Source organism: Vidua macroura, chromosome 14 (genome assembly GCF_024509145.1).
Source record: "Vidua macroura isolate BioBank_ID:100142 chromosome 14, ASM2450914v1, whole genome shotgun sequence".
Taxonomy (NCBI): domain Eukaryota; kingdom Metazoa; phylum Chordata; class Aves; order Passeriformes; family Viduidae; genus Vidua; species Vidua macroura.
This window is the reverse complement of record NC_071584.1, coordinates 8150290-8172441: the sequence shown is the minus strand read 5'-3', so window position 1 is coordinate 8172441 and position 22152 is coordinate 8150290. Positions and strand designations below refer to the sequence as shown.

Sequence of the window (22152 nt, the reverse complement as noted above, 5' to 3'; positions counted from 1 at the left end):
TCCTTTCCTACTTTGTTAGCATTTGGAAATCCACAAAGAAATATGGGTATTTTCTTTTTCTGTTGAGTTTCTCAGTACTCTATGACTCCCATATATTTTAAACTTTTCAATGTATTTTCCTCATACTCTAGCTTTTATAACTAATAACACTCATATTCTTTGCTTAGAGCATTTACAAGACAATAAAAAAAAAAAAAAGTAAATCATGATTGATGCACTTACTGCTCTAACCAATCTCATGTATGTGAAGAAAAACAGTGCTCCATTACAGGGAGAAGATATCTCAGCTCAAGAGGCTGTTTCAGGGGGAGAGTAATGGAGCCACACCACATGAACCCACCACTGGATTCAATTTCACATGTCTGCTACAGTCCTAAGGAAACCATAGCCTATGTAAAGTGTGTGTGCCCTGCCAAAGGGTTCAGCTCCCTGCTGGGCCTGGCCCCAAATGGCCCACGCTGTGCATACAGGAGTTCACCCCCAAGGCTCCTCTGTCAAACAGGGTGAATGCTTTTTGCAAGGTGGATCACGATAATTTTCTTCAGGGTCCACCTCGGGAAGATTATATGGTCAAAAACTGGTCTGAATGTATTACATTGCTGAGGACAATTAATCCTTCAGTTCAATACCAAGCAGGTTTTGTGCCCTCCAGCACCTTCTCATGTGTTCTTAGCATTTTTAGCAGCATGCAGCACAATCCCTTATGGACCCACTATGGAAACACCATTATGATGAGCTGCACAGAGATCTGCAGCAGCTCTATCCCTACTCCTGCCAGGCTTAGACTCCCAGTATGAGTGAAGTGCATGTAGGACATGGGGAGTTCACAGAATACAACTGGCAAAAATAATCACATAATTTAAAAACTGAAGCAGAACCTAATAGCAAGCACACAGGACAGCATTCTTGACAAGTTTTATGTGATGAGAGAATTAAGAGTTCAGTGGGAAATGAGGACGTTGGAACTCAGGAAGTCAAAGGTAGATACACCCAGCAAGTATGACAGCCTCTCTGAACCACCATGTCTTTGTCTTCCACCATTGTCTGAGCTTCCAGCCAAACTCCAGGAGATGAGCAGGAGGCAGTGGTGTCTTTGTGATGAGCCATGAGCTTCCAAATGCTCCAAAGACAGGCACGTACTAACCAGGAATAACGACACTGACTGGAGTGGTAACTCTGCTTCCCAGCCAGGAGGAATCTTGTCAGGGCAGGGGTTTGTTAAGGGCAAGTCATAATGGTGGTGTGCAAGGAGAGGATGATCAAAGTTTTGCCAGGCACATATGAGATGCTGGGCCACAGGAGGTGCTTCTATTTCTATATAATTGTTCCTCTGCACAGACCTACTGATGTGTCAGGAACATCAACATCAACATCAGTATGGGTCAGACTCAAGGTCCTGCTCCTCTGGGATGCTACAGACAGTGTTTGGTGCTGTGTCTTTCACAGAGCACTTCAGGAACACCATGGCAATCATGAGGGCAAAATCCTGATCCTCCGTACTTAAAAATTCTCAGCTGTGCTGAGACCTTTTCTGTTTAATACAGCATCCAGAACTGGATATTGGGTTCACACCAGCTAACACCAGTTTTAGAAGTCAATGATATGTCCATAAATATTCAGGTACCTGCAGTCACGTGAACCAAACCCAGTTCCAGAAGTGAGGCATCCTTCTGCTGTCACTCCTGGTAACTAAACTAATGGCTTTGCTGCCCAATACACAGAACCAGAGCCCTGCTGTGGACAGTATGGCCAATGCAACACCTCCTGTTCTTGGCAGCTTCTCCACCCCACTGAGATGCACTGCTCTATCCCACTGATTTTATTTATTCAAAATAATACTTGTTGGTAACCATTCCCAGGCATGGCACATCTTATTGTCACAAGGGCCCCACGAGGTAAGAAGTATGCATTGAACTGTTAAATACAACATAACATCCTGGCACTACAAGAGTATAGTATAAACAAAGGCACAATAAGTCATAAAAAGCTAATTCTTTCAAAAGTTACTAATACCAACATATAATTTCATCTCTGCAATTTAAAAAACATTGGCAAAAACCCCATTCTCCAAGCAAATAAGCAACTGTGTTTTGAAACTATTCACTGCTGGCACTTGTTTAAGGGAATCTGGTAATTTGTTCCATCCATCCTCAGCTTCACAAGCAAGAAAGCATGTCTTGAATTGCCTCTTTTCTTCTCTGAAACTTAGGGTTCACACCAAGAGGAGAGCAGAACTATAATTTACAGTTACAAAACAAGACTACTCCTACCCTGAGGCACTCCACTGTGTGCGTTTATACAATACATTACATCATCTCCTTTACATTGCCAGATGTAATCAATTCATGAGTTTTTTCATACAAGTACAACAGGGTGTTATATAGTTACAGGACAAGACCTTATCAATGGAATTTATTATAAAATGCATTAAATTTCTGAAGCAACTTATGGCAGCATTGTGAAAAAATAAAATCTCCAAATTCAATATCGGGCAAAATTAGATTGCTAAACCACAAAACCTCTTGTTCTGTAAGCTTAGCACAGAAACTGTGTAAGTTGTATATTGTGCAATAATTTTGAGACCCATGTAACCAGCTTATAACTTATATCCTGACAATATGATGAAACTGAGTACAAAAATGATGAGGAATTTGAAAGCATTAATTTGTGCCAGAAAATACTGGATTTAGCTTTAAAACAGGAGGGTTAATTACCTGAAACAGCATATAGAGGAAATTAAGAAACCAAGTTAGGCAACTTATTTAAATTTAAAACCCAATTCTTTTGTTTAAGCCATGATTTGCTTTCATTAAAACTGGACTCTGAGTTGTTACTCATTAAATACAAAGAAATGAAGCTACCAGGCACTGCTGTACAATACACACTGAAATCCTTACAAAAGCTGTTTCTTTGCGTTCCAAATGGACTCTGCCAGATCTCTTATTCTGCTTACCACACAAGCAGTATTGCAGCAGGGTTTTCCTGCGTGGGTGTGCCAGGGTAGCATTTGTTTTTGATGTTATTCTTACAGTCTCATCACCTCCACTGTAATGCCATTAAACCAGCAGTCTGAGGCTAGAGCAAAGACACAGTGAACACCTAGAAAAGCTGAAACCTGCCCTTACAAAGCTGTCTTTTTTCACCATTCCTTTTCCTCGTCTATGTGATGCTCTCCCTGCCATGTGTCTCAGTTGAGAACTTGCTTCTCCCTTCATGCATGAAGAATTCACTTTCCCCTGTGAAGCATGGTTATCTTCCCAGTGCCTACTTCAGAGACTATGAATGCTCTGCAGGGCACAAGCTGTCTCATTTTTTGTCTTATGCAATGCCTAGGGCAGTGGTAAAACTTCTGAATATTGTCTGAAAATTTGGAATAGAGATTATGGGCTGAAAAATCCAATGGATGTGTCCAAAATGTATGGATAACACGGGCACAGCTTGATCAGTATTCAGCAAGCCCTGGATATACAAAGCCTGATGATTGGTACCTCTAATTTTGTCACCTTGGTTCTTTTGGAGAGTTAAAAAGCTTAGCATGTTTGCCGAACAATACACTATGGGTCCCCATCTGTAACACAGAGGTAGAGTCCTTGCTGCCTCTCATGCTCAACCATTTAATTCTGTTCTCTTACAGAAAGACCTAACCAGCCACCTGAAACCCTCTCATGCAACCTGGCATTTATTATAGTAATTTTAGCCTTCAGAAAAGAACAAACATTTCAGTCTGAATTTCCTTTTCCTCACTTGCGCCTTGAAGCAGGTCTGTTCCTGCATCTGTGTGTCCTGTAAATCATGCCAACACTCCCCTTTGATCCACTCCTGCTAGCTAACAGGTGTAGAAAAAATGGATGTGTGTTATAGAAGATGTTTTGATACAACATATACTTTTTTGGCATGTCAGCCTTATCCAAATAAGCCAGCTTAAACAGTAAAGAAAAGTGAAACCAAAACATGCTGAGGTCTTTTTTGATCTCCTTCAAGGTATGGAGGCTTCAGAGTATTTCTGGTAGACAGATTCCCACTGTTGCATTTGATTCCTCATTTCCCAGCATGGTTTTTCTTACAAAGCTAGTTGGAGGCTGGAAATGTTAAATACTTGGGACTGCCACTAAGACATACGACAGCTGAGGATGCCTGGTCCTGCAACAGAGCAGTCCCAGTGTCTGAAATCAGTGTGTTCTGACTGTGCACCAGATTGATAGAGCCTCCTGTGTCTGCATTTTTAAAAAACTTCTGACAGCAAACTACATTGAAACAAACTAACTCCTAAAAACAGGGCTGAAAAAGGGCAAAGTCCATAACCTTCCTGTCTCAAAGCACTACACTACTTCTTTTCCCACAGGAAAATCAATGAATGGGACACAAAAGCCACAGCACTGAAATGCTGTAAATTCAGGGCTCCGGCATTTAAACATCGTATCTCTACATTACTAGACGATGACATGTATTGTCTTTTTTGCTTCTAGATGGCCCAAAAGGAATAGCAAACTGTTCATTAGTAATAGTTTATCAGGGATTGTATGAGCAATTTGGAACAAACTTGGAGCAAGCCCAAGAAAAGACCACCCAGCAGACCCATGGCTGCCTAGCTAGCTCCAAGCAGTGTGAGCAAGTCACAGCTCCAGCTGGTGTCAAACACTGACAACTACCAGTTACCAGGCAAAGATGAACTGGAGTAAACATGTCAAAGGATGGTGGGGGGTTTTGGGGGGATTTTTTTTTTTTTTTTTTTTTTTTTAAGTATGAAGTGCAATGTATTATTATGTTCAAGCAACTACCAAAAGGAGTTGTTGATCTCACTTTGCTGGAGACACACAAAGGGTGGATGCAATAACATGGCATTCTTTTTGAAGGGTAACTTGTGTTGTAAGTGAAAGATGCTAGAAAACGACAATGCTGCTGCAAAGTAGACAGAATGATACATTTAGTCAAATTCCCAGTCTAAGCCTTTTCAAAGAACAAGCAGTTAGTGCAACATTCCTTAGGGCTCCTGTATCCTTTCAAACATGATCGCTTTCTTGTAGTTTACACTTATCATATTAAGAAAAATGGTAATGAGGAGATCATGACAACCTCTTTTAAAAGAAACAATGACTCAATTGCAAAGGAAAAAAAGGAGTGATAACTATTTTCATGGAAAGAAGCCTCCAGTGAATGCCTCACTGTTGAAACTATGTTCTTTGTTTTTGTCTGAACTCAGGAATGACAAGGGGCTGATCTTCAAAAAAATTCTGAGCACCAGTTTTCATTTGATTGGTACATTACTTTTTCAGATAACTAGCAGTTCAGACCTATTGTTGAAAAGATTAGGGACTCAAGAAGTTAGAAATGATAAAATACTGGAATAAGTGGGAAGGGATTAATTGGTTTGATAAAAAAAAAAAAGAAGTCACTACTGGGAATGCGCCTACAAACCAAACATGAAGTGTTTTTATCCTAAGGCTCAGAAGAGTATTTTTAAAGGTTACTGTACCTTGGTGTACACAACATTTTCTTTAGCAGGATATACTCATAGCAAAGAAATTAATGGACTACAAAGCCCAAAGGGGCTTTTAACACTCAATGCTTGTGCAATAAATGCCATCAGAAGATCTCAAAGCATCCCTCACAAAAGATCAGTACCTGCCATTTTCTAGCTTGGCTCCAGACGTGAAATTTGGTCCACATTTTAAACCCCTCAATCAACCCACAGCAAACACAGTGAATAATACAACTCTGCCCATTTTTTTCCTATTAACCACCCATGGCAGTCTCTATGCCCTTGTGAGTTCATATTGCTCCTGTTTCACCCTGCAAAGTACTAGTAGGTATTTCCATCTCCCCAACAATATTTGCTTACATATTGAACAGAAATTTTGGAACAGAGAAAACATTTAAACAAGAGCTGTAGAGTGTTGATAGCAGGTTTCTAGTGACAGGCACACCAGAGCCTGGCCCCAGGAGCTCTGGAAGGCCATGCAGTAACACTTTCAGCAGGTAGAATACACAGGTTATGCAGACTGTTGAAAAAACAAATCTGGGCACTTGGGTCAGACCTTCAGATTCTTGTTTGGAGACAGCCTTTCTCTCCTGCCTCTGAACAATGGTCTACAAACACCTCAAGGCCCTGAAGTAATCAAATCATCTTCATTCTAATGCTAGAACCTGACATTTTCTTCAGGAGACTTCTGCAAGGCTAGGTGCCTGTATGACTGCTTTTAAATCAAAAAGAAATGTGAGAAATTCATTAAAGAAAAAAAAAAAGGAAAAAAATACAAAAATCATTCTGGTCAGGTTTTCCAGCTATCCAAAGAAATTGTTACACCGCTGACAAATCAATGTGGCAGGATCTACTGGTTAATTAAACAAATGTGACAATTTTACCGTGACAATTTGAAAACACTCAAAAGTGCCACCTATCCACAGTGTGCATTCTTCTCAAATGTATATTAAAACCCGTGTAGCGTAATAAGAAATTGAAAGGAACTTACATATTCAATAAAAACACGATTGTAAGCATAATTTGAAATGTACAGCTAAAATAGATTGGAAGTTCATAAGGTTTCTCAGAACATTAAATTCAATGACACGCTTTCTTTAAAGAAATGTTAGAAATTCAGATAAGCCACAGTATGTAGCATAATTTTAAATATCTGATAGAGCCTTGCTTTTGCCCAGTTATCACACCAATAATTCCAGCTGAGGACATCAATGCATTTTGCTAACAACTAATTTAACTTTCAACAATGGCAGTGTGGGTGAGGTTCTATTTCACCATTTCACAGAAGGAGACATAGTGGAGCAAAGGGGCATCTCAAGGTTATTCAGGAAGATCAAAGGTAGGATGCTTTATCCGAGTCTGTGTATTCAAGCATTTATTGAGAGGGTGTTCAAAGACATGAGAAGATGAACCATACCAGTCTTTCACTGGCAGATTTGAAGTGGTGTATTCTGAAGACTGACAGCTGGAACAATCTTCACAGGTAAGAAGGAAGATGCCTTCAGAAAGAGCTCTGCTGACTATGGAGCATGACAGACCAATGGCACACAGCAAAGACACAAATTCTCCTCCCCAAAAGGCAGCTTCCAGAACTATTCTCAGTGCAGAATGTGGAACAACTTGAACTTAAGACAGATGAGGATCACAAGACTGCCTGACCACGTCAGGCTCCTTCCACAAAACTCATGGGGGCTGGCAAGTCTGACTATGTGTCACCACATGACTCTTCCCAAGGAAAAGTCCACCTGCTTGTCCAAGGGGTCTCTCAGGAGGAAATAAAATATGTTTTGGTCCATGCATCTGTTGGTGTCTGTATTCTTGCCCTAAGGAGAAGTTAGGAGTGGCTTCAGTTAAACTCAGACCGCAGTGCATTATGAAAGTGGCAACAAGCATTCCTGGCAACTGCTGTAACAGAACACTTCCACCCACCTCCGAGCCCAACAGCGGGATTCAAAGTCCAAACTTCAGGATTGCTCCAGGTGTCAACTTTGTCCTGTACTCTACTTTTCTTCAAGCAGCTCAAAGCAGTAAAGCATCAAAAGTTGCACATGCAGGTGTAGATAAAGCATAAAGGGGGAAACTGAGCATGCCTCAAGTACCTGGTGTCTTTTTGATCCATCACTTTAATTTCTCTAATGCTTTCCTAATGTATGTTTCTTTTAACCATCAACACTATTTTTTGATTGTCAGAAACTTCAGAGGAGAATGTAAAAAGTGTAAGCTCTTGAAACTTTCTGAAAGTTTGTTTAGTTACATCTCCCAGTCCAGTCTTCCCTTGGACACTGCAAGTGTCTCCTAGCCCTTTCCCAGTCTACTTCTCTTGAGTAATTGAGATTAGACTAAGTTATCCTTCATGGACCCCACGAGCCTCCTCAGCAGTGCTGACTTACAGGGAAGCTTTCTACCAGGATTTAAATCATGCAACACTTGCCCTCAGGGCTGCAAAAATGGAGCTCTGCCCATTTGTGAGAGAAAGAGCCACAGAAGATGTTACAGACATTTCAAACCAGAATTGTTTCTAAAGCATGCATTCATTTCAGAAAGCCTAACACAATTTTAATATGTTTTCAATATCTTCATTCTGTGCCGAAAGCAATTTGTATTGCAGACTACACATTCATAATCTATTTAAATGAAAGGTAACATTGCTAGCAGTTTAAACACTCACTGCCCATATTTACCATGTTTCATTCTGACGGGACAAGATGAAATAACAAAAATTATTAATCTGAGACCAGAGAAATATTCTACTACCTGTATCTCAAAATAGGACTAGATTTTTTTGCTTAATGTTCTGTCAGTAAGCTGTGTAAGTGGAGTATGAGAGCTTCAGATGGCTTTTCTGCTTGGCCACACTGCAGACTGTCATTTTGGAATCAGCAGCAGCACTCCAGGACAGACACACAACAGGCTCTGGAGTTCTTAATCATGTTTTTATACAACATAAACTCATGCAGCCCACAAAGTCCTTAGGAGAGAATACCTGGTACAGCTAGAGCCAAACACTGTAACGCTACAGTAGTGTTTAAAATTTTCCATCCAGTTCAGCACTTGGGACCTTTTTCTGTTCATGGGAGCAAACAAAAGGTCAGAGTTGATCTGACATGCCAGATTCCTTGGGTCTGTTTTCTTTCACACTTTCACTCCAAGATAAGGGAATTACTCTTTAGTTACAAGCATGAAAAAGGATGGGAATTCAGGTCCCACGGGTCTCCAAGCTGGGAGTGGGAATATTAGTTTTATGACATTCTGCACTCAACTACAACACTCCACCAAATTGTTTTCCCAAATTTTTGGCCTCTTTCACTTATTTCTGGAACTGCAAAACTTAGTGGTATTTGAAAAAGTAGTATATAAAATAACCAATATTTTTAAGTTCCATAGAGAGCGCATCTGATCTTCCCCAAGAGTTGCAAAACTTTCTATCTTTTCCTCTAAGAGAATAACTTTGCTTCAGTTACTTTCTTGTTTGAACTGGCTTTAAACAATTACTTTGTATAGTCTCATAAAAAGTAATTATTTTTTATCATAACGGAGTACTTAATCAGAGTGAGGATGCTGAGCATGTAACATTGCAATACATAGTGGATTGTTTCTGAGCTGACTTTCAATGAGGGGGAGAAACTAAAAATGGTTGTTTTGGTGAAAAGAGATACTGAAGAGCTTGGAAAACAAACTTCACTCCTTCACTGGCAGTCATTCACTTATCATTTATCATGGGAGTACTTTGTTTCTCTTCAGGAGCAGCAATACACGTCCAAACTCTTGCAATGTCAGCTCGCTTTACAGTAATTTTAGTAGCGATGGTAAATCTGGCAATGATGGCAGAATTATATCATACTACTGAAATCAGCAATATTTCAATTTGGCAGTACAAAAATATGTGTTAAAATATTATGGTAAAGAAGATAAGAAAACAGAATTGAATAGCGAGTTTGAAACAGGTGCACAGCAATCTCTCTCTCTTTTCCTGAATACCTTTTGTAATCTTTTTTTATTGTTACAGTGTAGACAGGCTGCAATAGACCCACACAATGATCAGATTTTACATTTCAAAGTTCTTTGCTAAATAATTTATTTAATACTGCTATGAAAATAAAACCTTTATTTGATAAATGTGCCTGCAAGATGGAATCAGACCTTGCTTGTCTGTCCTGACAAAGGTCTAATCTTTTGCTGCATTACATCTTGAAGAGGCATTTATCCCTGTAACAGGCAGGTGCAGAACACCAGCTTTCGAATACAGGAAACTCTGCACACCCACACACATTTGTCAGATCAGACAGTCAGCCTTTCCTCCCTGTCACCTCCCCAGCAGCATGCAGTCTGCCTTGCCTTCAGCTGGCAGCACAAAGCAGATTTATGCCATAGATCTACACCACAAGTGCATCGCTCTCCTCACATGTAACCTGTACCATGCCAGCCATGCAATGGGGACCCACAAAACAACTGCCTCAGCCAAACACTTGGCATCGACTCACCAGCTTCCCACTCTGCCAGGCTGAAGTTAGCTCTGAGCCTTAGACATGATGCACCCTCAAGTTAATTCAGGGACAGGGCTCCTGAAGTGCTTTTCTCATAGGTGCCACCATAATGTTATCACTGTAAAGGTGAATGGCCAAAAATTTGGATAATCCTTTTCTGCCACAGTCAGGTGCAGCACATGGGGGCCAAGGGTGTGCTCTGGGCTGGGAAGACCTAAGACTGCCTTTTCCAGCTCCCAAAAAGCCTTTTGCACTCCAAGCTTACACCAGGCTGTCCTCAAATGACTCCAACTATTGATGTCACCCTTCCTGTGTGCATACTGGACAGTGCACAAAATTCTGGGAAAAGGATTCCTTCGACCTTCCTGGAATTGCTGCTGAATGCAACAATTGTGGTGATAATGTTTGTGGTGATACTGAGACCAAAACTGAGCTGATGATCTACCAAACCAGGAAGAAGCTGTTCCATTTTCTGGAGTGAGACCACATCTGGAGAGTCATCAGAGCAAAGAACAGGTCTCTGCTTTTATGTGTATCTAAAGTAATGAAGAGGTAAGTCCTTTTTATTTTATAACAGCAGCAGCAGTGCAAGTGGAGCTGCTGCCAATTTATACCAGTGTGGGAGGAAGAAGAATTCAATGAACTCAAATGAGATCAGAGGTCAGTGGAATTACCCCTTGATTTATATTGATGTGAGAGCAAAAACTGCTTCTGCCTCCATTGAGAAAATGCTGATAAAAAGCTTGAAAATGCAATGGCTTAGAAATTGCTAAGAAATTAATTGTTTTTATCCATCCAAATCTTTGTGTACATAAGCAAAGTCTGAAGGAAAAAAAACAACTCTCAAAGCAGGCTATTACCCATTCCTTGCATGCTTTCAAAGGCTGTACGTCAGAGCAGGGACAAAGGCCACAGATCCACATTTACACTTGGGTTAACTTTTCAATCCATTTTTTCATTTCAATAGAAATAATAAATCACCTTATCCAGGAGGAAGAAGCAGCTTGACACAAAACATACGGTGCTGGGCTATTTTTATAGCACACCTAAGACGTATAGGGATTCATTTATTTACTCAGCTATTTAAAAGTGGCTACTCTTACTCATTCTCTGGACAGCTAAATGCCAGGTTGCTAAGTTACTGTTACTTGACATCATCTCCTCCCCAATGTGTTCCCACATTTGACAGGTTCACATGATTTACTAGGCCAGTCAGCTCGTTATTCACTTGTCCAGTGACGTCTGGATAATCATTTTAAATTCACATCATGTCCTCCTCAGCAAGCCCCCAGACTCCACATGAAAATATTTAAACTACCCGTCAGCTACTAAGTGCATTTGTAACCACACTGGACAGCGTACCTGTATTTTTCAAATTACAATTATTGTAATTAGATTTAGCATCATTCTTCAATGTTGTTTGTATTTTAGAAGTGAAAACAATTACTGAGGGGCAAATAATGGGCTATATCTGTTACAGTCTAATTTTGCTACGTGAACAGCTCACTTCAGCTGTGGGTGAGACATATTAAATCTGTTAGTGCTTTCAATCGGCATGAGGAAGGTAATCCTACACATAATTTGCAGAGTCAAGGGCATTTTCACCTGCTGATCAATTTACATATTCTTCTATGTCATTAGACAGGAGCTAGTCATCAGAAGACGACCATACAAATTACAGACTTTGCTCATTTAACTCCAGTCATTTCTACACTTATTACAATCTGAACTATATTTGGGATCTGTTTTGTGTCCAGACTAGAAAGCTTCTAATTACTATCACAGCTGTGCACATACCATCAGAAGTCCATCTAGCTACTTGATGCCTTCCTACTGTGAATATGCACGTACAAGAATTCTTTTGTTCCTCTAAGCAGGGACTGATTTCCAGACAGCAGAGCCTGCCCGGGTGGTTATGATACAGCCACGAGAGCTGCAGTGCTGGGTTGTGTCCAATTGATTGCCTGAACACCCAGCCCAAATTTCCAATTTACACTCCAAGTTCTCCAGAACATGTAAAAAAAAATTCCTTTCTCTCCCGTGCAGTGTTACGCACTTATCAACTCTTTAGCCAGGGGTAAACCAAGGCTAAGGCTCTCCAAAGACAGGAAAAGGATCACTGCTTGTTCACCCTCAGTGTCACCTACACACCTCCTTTCCCTGGGCCAGCACATGGTTCACATCACATGCCGTGACAGCAAGGCACACTGATGTAAACACTGGTACAAGTGGCACAAGTAACAGCTTTGGAAACTGGTTTTAAATGTCAGCTCTCCCACCCCACCTGCACTTTGGATCACAACATTTCAATGAACTCGTTTTTCAGTGGCTGCACATAGCAAGTGACAATTTAAATCCGTATTAATAAAATGTGAATTACACGCACATACTTTTAATTGTCTGTCTTCCACATTATCCACACTCTCAAAAGCATTGCATTGGTTGGAAAAAAAAGAAAAAAACAACACATTTTGGAACAGAAAAAAGTGTAGATCACCAGGTATTTGCCTTTCTCTTTCAGTTCGGTATTAACAGCCTATATTAGATGCAATCTGTGCTATCATTACTGTTTGGCCTTAGTTGTTGTATAAAAGATGATGGTGATTATTACTATTATTATTATTTACTATTATTTTTCACAACCTGCTCAGCCATCCTGGTTAGAAAAGTAAAATCAGCAGGAGACTGGTCTGCCATTAACCTTTGGCTGTAGTACTGGGAGCAGTCCTTAAGGCATTTATACAAGATGACATAAGTAGCTAAGTGTTTCAGGAAATCTAAAGGACTGTGAAATTTTGTCTCTGAAGACTCAGGGGTCTGAATGAAGTCAAGACCTTTCCCCTCACTTGGTTGAAAATTTTAGAATATAAATTCAATTAAACCTTTTTTGTCCAAGATGGGAAAAAAAAAAAAAAAAAAAAGAAGACGACAGATTATGAATTACAAACCTCTACAATTACAGAAACCATTAATCAAGTTCAGCTTGAAAAAAGAGCCATGTAAAATCAGAGGTCACAGATCTTCACAGGAGTACCTCTTCCTTGTAAAGTCTAGCCAAGAAACCCTCGAGAGTTACTGTGTCTTTCTGAGGGATGGAACTGAAATAAATCACTTAATTCCCCACCTTAAAAAACCAAAACAAATCAAAACCAGAAAAAAAATGCAAACTTCAAGGTATGCATTGCTCCAAGGGTAAGTGCCAGGCAGAGCACCCTTCCCCAGCTCCTTGGGGAGTGCAGCTTGGCAGCAGACACAGCCCAGAGCAGAAACTGCCAGAGGTTGCCAATAGTTTGGTTGGGCAAAATACACAATTACAGCCCAATTGTCCACTTTTGGGGCTCGACTGTCTTGGAATCCTTTGTGTTTACCTCTGTAAGATCCCTGAGAAGACAGAAATGTGAATAACATGGTGTTTTTACAGAAAGAAGTTGCCATGAGGGAGCTAAGACCCACACTCCCAAAAGTTCATCAGGGCCTATGTAAATGGCCCTGAAAGGCCAAGAAGTACCTGTCAGGGCTGGAAATTTAATCCAGGTTCTCAAAGTGCAAATTTCTGCTGAAACCAAGGGTTATTCTTTCATCTAGAGCAACCAGCCTGAATCTTCTGGCATGGTTTCCATGGTGTGCCCAAAGACTGGATTTTGACCACTGCTGGGCATCACATTCTCTTACTTATTTTCTCTCCATTGCCTGTCAAGTAGAATATGATACCCTGCGTGCAGCCAAAACACATTTCCTGCTAGCTTGTTCTGCAGCATAAATTTGAGAAGAACAAAGTAAAACACTGACAAAACCCAAGTACTTCTAGTGCCAGGTGTACTTCAGCACCACATGCAGCTGGAATCCTGAGCCGCTGCCCCGGGGGCATCCAGCTGGGGCTGGGGTCTGCTGGGTCTTTGCTGAGCAGTCCCAAAGCAGCTCTGGGTTGCTGTGTTCACAGTGCAGCCCAGTGCAGGCAGGTTACAAAAGGCTGAAGGCAGCCTGTGGGTGCCCAGAACAGCCCAACGCCGCGCCGAGGGCACAGAGCCCCTGGGAAGCAGCACCAAACCACCCTCCTGCACATGGAGGGGAGCACCCTGGGGAACCATGGCTGAGGTCCACACGCCAAGGCTGTATCTGCACCCCAACACAGGTGTCATGTGCTCCAGGTGCCTTCTGGCCTTGCCAGCAGCTATGGCTGACAGGTTTAGTCCAGGATGGGCACGAGGGATGCCTCTGGGCACCTGCAGGCATAGTCCAGAAAGATCTGCTGGTTTGTATCCCTTCTTCACAGGCCCAGTGCATGTCCTTGTGAGAGAGATCCCCAGAGACATAGAATCCTGCTAAATCCCTGCTCTGTCCACCCTAAGAGTGCCCCCAGGTTCAATGGCTCACTGGCAGCAGGAACGGGGACTCTGCAGTTCATCCCAATTGTCTAAAGGCAACAGAAAATCCTGCTCCAATCTCAACAGGTTTCAGAAGGAAGCCCAGCATATTGTGCTTGTTTGTTGACTCAAATTACCATCATGGCATAGGAAACAGGGAACCATCTTGATTAGAAAAAAGACATTTCTGCTTCCTGTGATTTATATGCACTGTTCCCACATTAAAAGTGTCACCTGGATGACTGATCCCTGAAATTCACCCCATCACATTTTTTTGATGCTTTTTACTGAAAACAACTGCTTTCCCCAGCCAACAAGTCATTCATTCCGAATATAGTAATGAACCTAACTGAAATATATAAAGAAGACATTTAAAATGTACCAAGTATTTCAAAGAGCCTTTCAGCATTTCCTTTGCTTTTGCTCCCTTAGTGTTCTATAGGCAATAAACCTCTGCTCACTTTGAAAGTTGAAAGTAAATATTATTTATTTCCTTGCATTCATTGCTCCTGGGTGCTCGTGCAGGATCTTCTCCCTTACAGCAGGTCTGCATGACATGCCTGCCTGCTGCCTCAACACACTTCTGCAGCAACACTGCCAACACATAAGGACATCTAGAGCAGCCCAAGATAATGTGTGTACAGAAACCAGGAGCAAGTTTTCCAAGCTGTTGAACTCTGAATTGCAATGAATAGCGAGAAGCTTATTTTATTTTATAAGCTAGAGTAAGTCTTTGCAAACAAACTGGCATGACTGTTACACATGATTTCAGGTCTGGGTAAGTCTGCAGCACTACCTCCAGTAACAAGGACATGGCTGGCACAAATTCCCACTGAAAGTTTAATCCCCTCTACAACAAAAATCAGCTGCTTGGCTGGCAATCCTAGGCAGGTAGCTCTGACAGATGGGAAACTCAACCCATGAGGAGAAAAACCTAAATCTGAGAGAGGGACTGGTGGGTTGCAAAACTGCCCCCAGGCAAATCTCACTGCCAACAGGGAATCCCAAAGTTGGGGTGTCCGAGGAAAAGCCCATCTTACACTTAGAGTAAGGCATGCAACTTGTGCACACTCCATTTTTTTATTACATGATCTTGTTGCAATTAAGCCATTCTTAGCTTGGAGTTGCAATTTTCTGTATTCAACCACTGACCAAAGATCACAGAAAAAACCATGTCTGTAAGTCTTTAACAAAACCATGAATGATGAGCAATTGTAGTCTAGAGGAAGGAGGAAGACTGTAGGTTAGTTTCTGAGTAGAAGAATTAAGGCAACTGTACCTCAGGATAGGAGAGAAATGTGTCGTGGATAGACTCAGGGACTGAGAGCTTGAAAAGAACAGGAACATGTGTAAATCCTGAGCTGGCAGATGCAGAGTCTTAGGTGAACTGATCTCACTCACTAAGGAATACCCTGGGCCTACCCCCCGTCTGTGTCTCTTAATACAGACCCACTGGTATGTTATTATTTAGCTACAGTGTTAAAGACAGCCTTATAAACCCTCTCCTTGGAAGATGAAAATAACAGCACTACAATTATACAGGAGATAAAAAAGCAAAGGGTATTACTTACCCGCAGTATTTCTTCCACACAGCTGGAGTCATTGGGAAGGGCAACCTAGGTTTAAAGAAAAAAAAGAAATGTTTAGTCAGGTGCTGGATGCAAAGTTCAACCACACAGGTGAACAGCTAACAAGCAACTGCCTCTGTTTGAAGACTGCTGTATCCATGCTTGCTGCCTACCAAATTTTCCAGTTCAGATCAACATAAATCATCAGCAAGACTCGTTTTGTCAAAAGTTGTTTTTTTCTTCCACGCTGCTTTGTGTTACTAACGACACTTTTGAAGCAATAAAGTACTCTGATTTCCTCACAGTTGAGAACTGGCAGTGGAATTGCCTGAAACTTCTGTAATTGAAGAAGATCCCACTGTTACTCCTATCGGCAGTCTTCAGAGAGAGGGTGAGGTTTGGTTTAACTTGCCACATGCTGCAGAGAAGGACAGAGGTGATAAGAGGAGAAAGCTGTTATCATCAACTATCTTATCCTACAGCTTAATAGGCTAACAGCCCAGACAGCTCCTAAATCTTAAATATATACTGTAGTAAAATACTGGTTGGACTATAAGGGTGGTTGCTGATTTTGTTGTCCCTCACTCCATCAGCCTGTTGCAGGTTCAGTGTCCTCTGCAGCCTGCAGAGCACACAACTATCCACCTCAAGAGGCCTGACAGCTGCTCCTTCTCCCCTTAGAAAGATTCAATTTATCTCTGCACCCAACCACGCACATACAGAGTGATGTTGTTAATATATTCCAATTGAAAATACTTGTTAAATGGTACTTACAGCATTTGCCACAATCCTTCATTCTAAAGATATGAAAGAGCGCAAAACCTTTAAATACTGTGAACGATTACAGAAACAACAGGCAGATGTGACCTGCATGTACAGCCACTCTGTGGCACTTGCAGAGAGCTGTGGTGGGCTCTTATCACGGGGTAAAGCAGGAGAGGAAGAGACAATATTCAGGAAGTTACCAAAGCACAGGTAAGTCCTTTGTGCCATAAATATTCAGTGAGACTTCTCTGCCTGGTTCTTCTACCTTATTGCCCTTAGTTACTAGTTTGGTGAAAGAAAGTCATGACTAAACTTAATCCCTATCATCCTAATCTGCTATAGAGCATGACCAAAGCACTGACCACGGCCTTCTGCCTGCATTTCAGCCAGCACTAAGCTTCATGGATAAATCCACACAGCTACAGAAGACAAAGACCACAGAGACCTCTTAGATCACCAAGCTCATGCTCTTCTAATGTAGCAGATTTCCCCCGTATCCTCTAGTACTATGGCTAGTCTGACCCAAAAGCTGTAGGGAAATGGGTCTCCCATTCCTTCCCTTAATAAAATATGAAGTGTTGTAAACTACTTGGTACTTCCTTTATAATGGATAAAACTTCATTTTCAGTGTCAACTCAGCTTTTCTGTAGAGTTCTTTCCACTAGTACAAGTAATTCATTACTTCCCTTCACATTTACACCATACACAGACATGCAGAATTATACTCCACTTTACTCAAATGCTGTATGTTCAACTTTTTACCTTCTTTCCTGATAAACCAGATTTTCCTCCCCTTTGGCTTATTTCATCACTGTTCTCTGAATTCCCAACAGTTCATCAATATCTTGGTGAAGGATTACTCAAGTGAATATGACTACACCATAGGGATATTAGTGATTTTTATCTATTATAGATTAAAATTTTCCACAACATCGCCTTTAAACTGTCAAACAACCAAAAAAAGAGCCTTACCTTTTGTCCCCAGTTTCTACTCAGCTCAAATTACCTAACAAGCCTGGCTGAGAACTGCCCTTGTGTGGTCAGCATGAACTGCAACACGCATGCAGTCCACCCTTATATGACAGGACTTGGACTTGATGGGACTTCCTCCATCTCCCTACTTTTCATTTAAATTACTTTTTTCTCTCTCAGTACTTTTAAGTTCTCTTCTCATCTGTGTTTTCCATTCCTCATACCAGCTCGCCATTCAGTGAGGAATATAGTTAGTCAAAAGGTTAGCAAGCAGGGGTATTACTGCACTATGCAGTGGGACAGAACACATGTCTCTAATACAAGCTTCATATTTTTTCGTTGAAAAACTAATATGTTGGAATATGAGAAAACAAAACAAACAGTCCTCCAAAAAGCTCGCATCAACCACAAAATTTCTCACAGCAGAAACAGGAGCAGCCCAAAATCCAGCTGAGTGAGTCAGACTGGGAAGAGTGAGAGCAGCAGAGGTACAGAAGCTCTCTTTATTTAACACCCTTCCCTACCACTACACATGCCAGCTGTAACGATTAGCCAAGGTGCCACATGTATTTATTTGTATAAGAAAGTGATGACTGTGTCCCTCACTATTAATACAGGACAGAGCATGATCTTGATTTGTCTCACAGTCCTCTCCCAATTCACAGCCCTGTTTAAGTTCATGTTACTTCAGAACTAATGATGATAATAATAGTAAACATACCATTTTACTTTAATAAAGCCCACTATATATTTTGCAATTGTAACCAGCTTCTGCTGGCAGCACTTGCTAATAACTTTAAATGCTCATGCATCAATTTAATTGTGTTAATGGCAAAGAAGATTTTAATGGCTTGACAGAATTTTTGTTCCCTTTGGCACTGCTTTGTTTTGAATCACTGGTATTAAAGTAATGCAAGATGTCAAAGTGCTGTGATTGTCATATAGGGAGATCCAAGTAGAAGAGAGCACAAAGAGGAAAACATTTAGATTGATGCAAACATTAAAAGAATAATTATTACAACATGGCTATCAGAGAGAAGATCAATGTAAGAGTCTTTCAGTACATTACTATTAATGGATTTCTAAAGAAATGAGACCATTTTTCTAAATTCATGCTGCAGTTGCACATTCTAAGAGACTTGAAAGGCACAGATCTATTAGAAATTTAGAGTGTCTTGAAAAAAAAAAAAGAAAAAACAACCTCTCAACCTCTCAAAGTGTGAATTAAAAATTGCAAGTTTAATTGTCCATAAACACTCGTGTTCAGCTAACAAGTGTGAGCGGGCCCACATGGCACACCATGGCATCCAAGCACAGATTCACTGGGACAGAATGAAACAGAGCAGATACAATATTCATCACTTTCTCAAGTGCTAGTGCTACAACAAATTGTTATTAGAATTGCCATTAATAAACTGCCACGACCCTCTTGTAGTTTAGTCAAGATTGGACATTCATCCCATACCACTACTTTCCTAATCTAATAAAAATCAAGCTTTTTAGGACCCATTATGTGATTCTCCATCCCCTCTCTCTCCTCTTCAGCTTTCATCACTAATCAGAGTCTAGAAAAGGAAGGCACAGTTTGCACTTGTGCATGCTCTTGGTGCTTTTCTTCCCTTATGAGCAGCATAAAGGTTATAACTCAGCTGAAAGGATAGAATCCAAGAATTTGGCATCTGCAAGACTGAGTGGTTGCAATTCACATCATGAGCTCTTCTCTCAGGCAGCAGTGCATTCACAAACCCCAGAATAAAGAACAGCACATGAGCTGCAGACAGACATCCTGAGGTAATAAAACTTCAATCAAAGCAAGGAGATTTCACAACAGCTACATGCTACAGTGAACTCATCTTCCAATTTCCTTTTAATCTGGCAAACCTCTTTTGCATCAAAATGCTTCATGTTTACTTTTAAATATTGCTTGCTAAAAAGAAAAAGAAAGGAAAAAAAAGGAAAAAAGGAAAGGTCAGATGGTCAAATATTCCACCTAATACAAGCCAGTATTCTACAGCTTTCTTCACTTTTTGGTCTCACAGGAGAGAGGAGAGAGCTTAAATGATGTGGAACCAAAGGGTTTAATGTATGGCTTGGGTGGCTCAGTGCTGAACTTTAAAGGGAGGGAAGGAGGGCAGGAATCTAAGAGTGAGGGAATAGTAGCCTTTAATGTTATACAGATCAAATGACATTGGGTGAATGGTTACAATATTTGATGAGCCACATTGGTCTAACCTTCCATTTATTCATTCTACAGTTCCTTGAACTACTCTTACCTCCTGGACAATTTATAACCTGCATGAGATCAGATTTTGTTTTCATGGCACAGAAATATCATGCAAAGACTCTTTTCCCTGTAATTTACATCCAACAGCAGACATTTCTCAGAAATGTTAGCAACACAATCTTCCAACAGACTTGTGAAAATAGTTCTGAAAATTCAAATGTAGTGCCATAAAGCAGAAATGCACCATGAATAATGTCTTTGCCAGAACTGACCGACTACATTTTCATCTGTATAAACTATCCATTAACAATCCCCCTGGTTTCATTGATGCACAATTGGCATTCAACAAGTAATCTCTTCTTCCTATCTTTGTTTTATTGAAAAGGTGAGTGTAGCATGGAAAATGAATGTAGGAGTCCACTCATTTCTTGCACAAGAGCACCTATGGTGCTTATACGTCAAGAGCTCAGCTTTCCTTGTCATCTCCTTTATCAAGGAATCCATTTTGACTCTGGGGAAATGAAGCTCATACTACTGTTTACTCCTTCAAACACAAATTGATTTTTCACTTGCCAGCATGAAAAGATCCTGTGCATGAGCCTTGATTGATCATTTCCAGTGTGCACCACACAGTGATATGAGGAAAACACTTAGAAAACCAGAAACAGCAAAAGGAGGACTGTCAGCAGTGGCTTTGTCCTCTGAGTGCCTTCAGCTCCTGCCAGGCTTCCCATTAACAGAGAGTGCTTGGTTTTTCTGATTTTTTTCTGATTAATACAAGTAAGAAATGGATGGGGCAGTACTAAGACAGCAGAATTTCCAGATAAAATACACTGGACTAGATGATGTTTGAACATCCTTCCAACCTGTATGAACCTATGATTCAATTCTTGTAATATGCACATTACAAATCTGAGAACATGCAACACTTCATCTGCACCTGTCATACACACCCATGTCTTTCCAACACCACCTTTCCTTTGACTACCATCAGTATTTTCTTGCACACTCAGGTTTCATTTCTCTACTTTAATGGCTCCCAACATTCCCCTCAGCTGCCATCTGACTACATACTTCTACTCCTGAGAAGATTGTTCATTTACTTCAAGTTCACACTGCTGCTCAGAGCCCACTGCTCAAACCTCCTTGGATTGTTTCACAGCTCACGATCCTGCTTCCTTTCTCAATACTATGTCCAAAAAGTGCCACTCATGTTAAAGACACTTGGAATAATTGCCAGCTAATCTCACTAGCTGGGGGGCTCTTGGCTCTTCCTTACTAATCTTAGTGCAAGTGTGTAAGAATGGAAGCAGCAAAAGAGCAAGGAATGAATATTGCCACTTGATGGTAGGGTTTTTCTGGTGTATTTGATATTTGTGGAGATATCACCAACATACTTTAGGACTGTATGTTTGCATTTTGGAGGAAACTGAATGAAGTCAAACATGGTGGTATTAAAATAAAAAAAAAAAAAAAAAAACCAAAATAAACAAGCCCAAAATTGCTCCCTGGGTATTCAAATACATACATGTGTTTTTCACAGGCTTATTCATTTTCAAGGGAGCCATTTGTGGGTCCTAAATAATGCATATCCACTGTTTTCTTTTAGTGCCTCCACCATCCTGGAACCAAAATACCATGAGAAGACTGCATTTCCCATTATTTTAACCCCAGAAATATCTCCTGGGGCTTATTAAAATGTCTGTGGAAATAGATACTTTTCTCATATATAAAAAATTAGGAGAGAAAGAAAAACTATTGCCTAAAACAAAATACAGAAAGCTGCTTGTCTATTCTCCTTTAATACAAATACTGCAGAAACTGTATAAAATATGCTTTTACTGGAGAACCTGAAAACACAAAAGAGTTTTAAGGAGTGAGTTAATTCATTTGTTAAGCTAAGGCAGCCTGGCCTGCAGTCAGAGCTGCTCTTCCAAAGGTGGCCAGAGAAGTTTATGCCTTTTCTATCTAGTAAAACACCTTAGCTAGGAAAAACAACTTACTAGTGCGGTCCAAAACGTGACTGAATCAGACTCACAGTGACTTCAGTGACCTTCCCAAAAGGTCTCCAGCTCAGAAGTCACAACTGCCCACAACGGGTACCTTTAGTTTCATACAAAAGCCAGTGACTCTCGTTTGCTCCTCTCCAAGAGCCAGACAAACCTGTGCAGTCACACCAGGAGGGGTAACTAACCCCACACTGAAAGGGATTCAGTTTCATCTCCCTACAAAGAACTCAGCTTACAACGACCTTTTTTACCAGTCTGAGCAAGCCCCGCTACAAGGACAATGTTTT

The 22152-nt window shown here is 40.8% G+C and overlaps 1 protein-coding gene across 5 annotated transcripts in view; it reads right to left on the bottom strand.

The window, feature by feature from the left end:
• Positions 1-22152, bottom strand: part of AFF2 (ALF transcription elongation factor 2) — a 359389-nt gene that overhangs the window by 139573 nt on the left and 197664 nt on the right. For all 5 annotated transcript variants that reach the window (XM_053989974.1, XM_053989970.1, XM_053989973.1 and 2 more), the window contains exon 4: positions 15899-15943. In XM_053989974.1, the coding sequence (XP_053845949.1) occupies positions 15899-15943 (45 nt within the window). The remainder of the gene's footprint in view (positions 1-15898; positions 15944-22152) is intronic.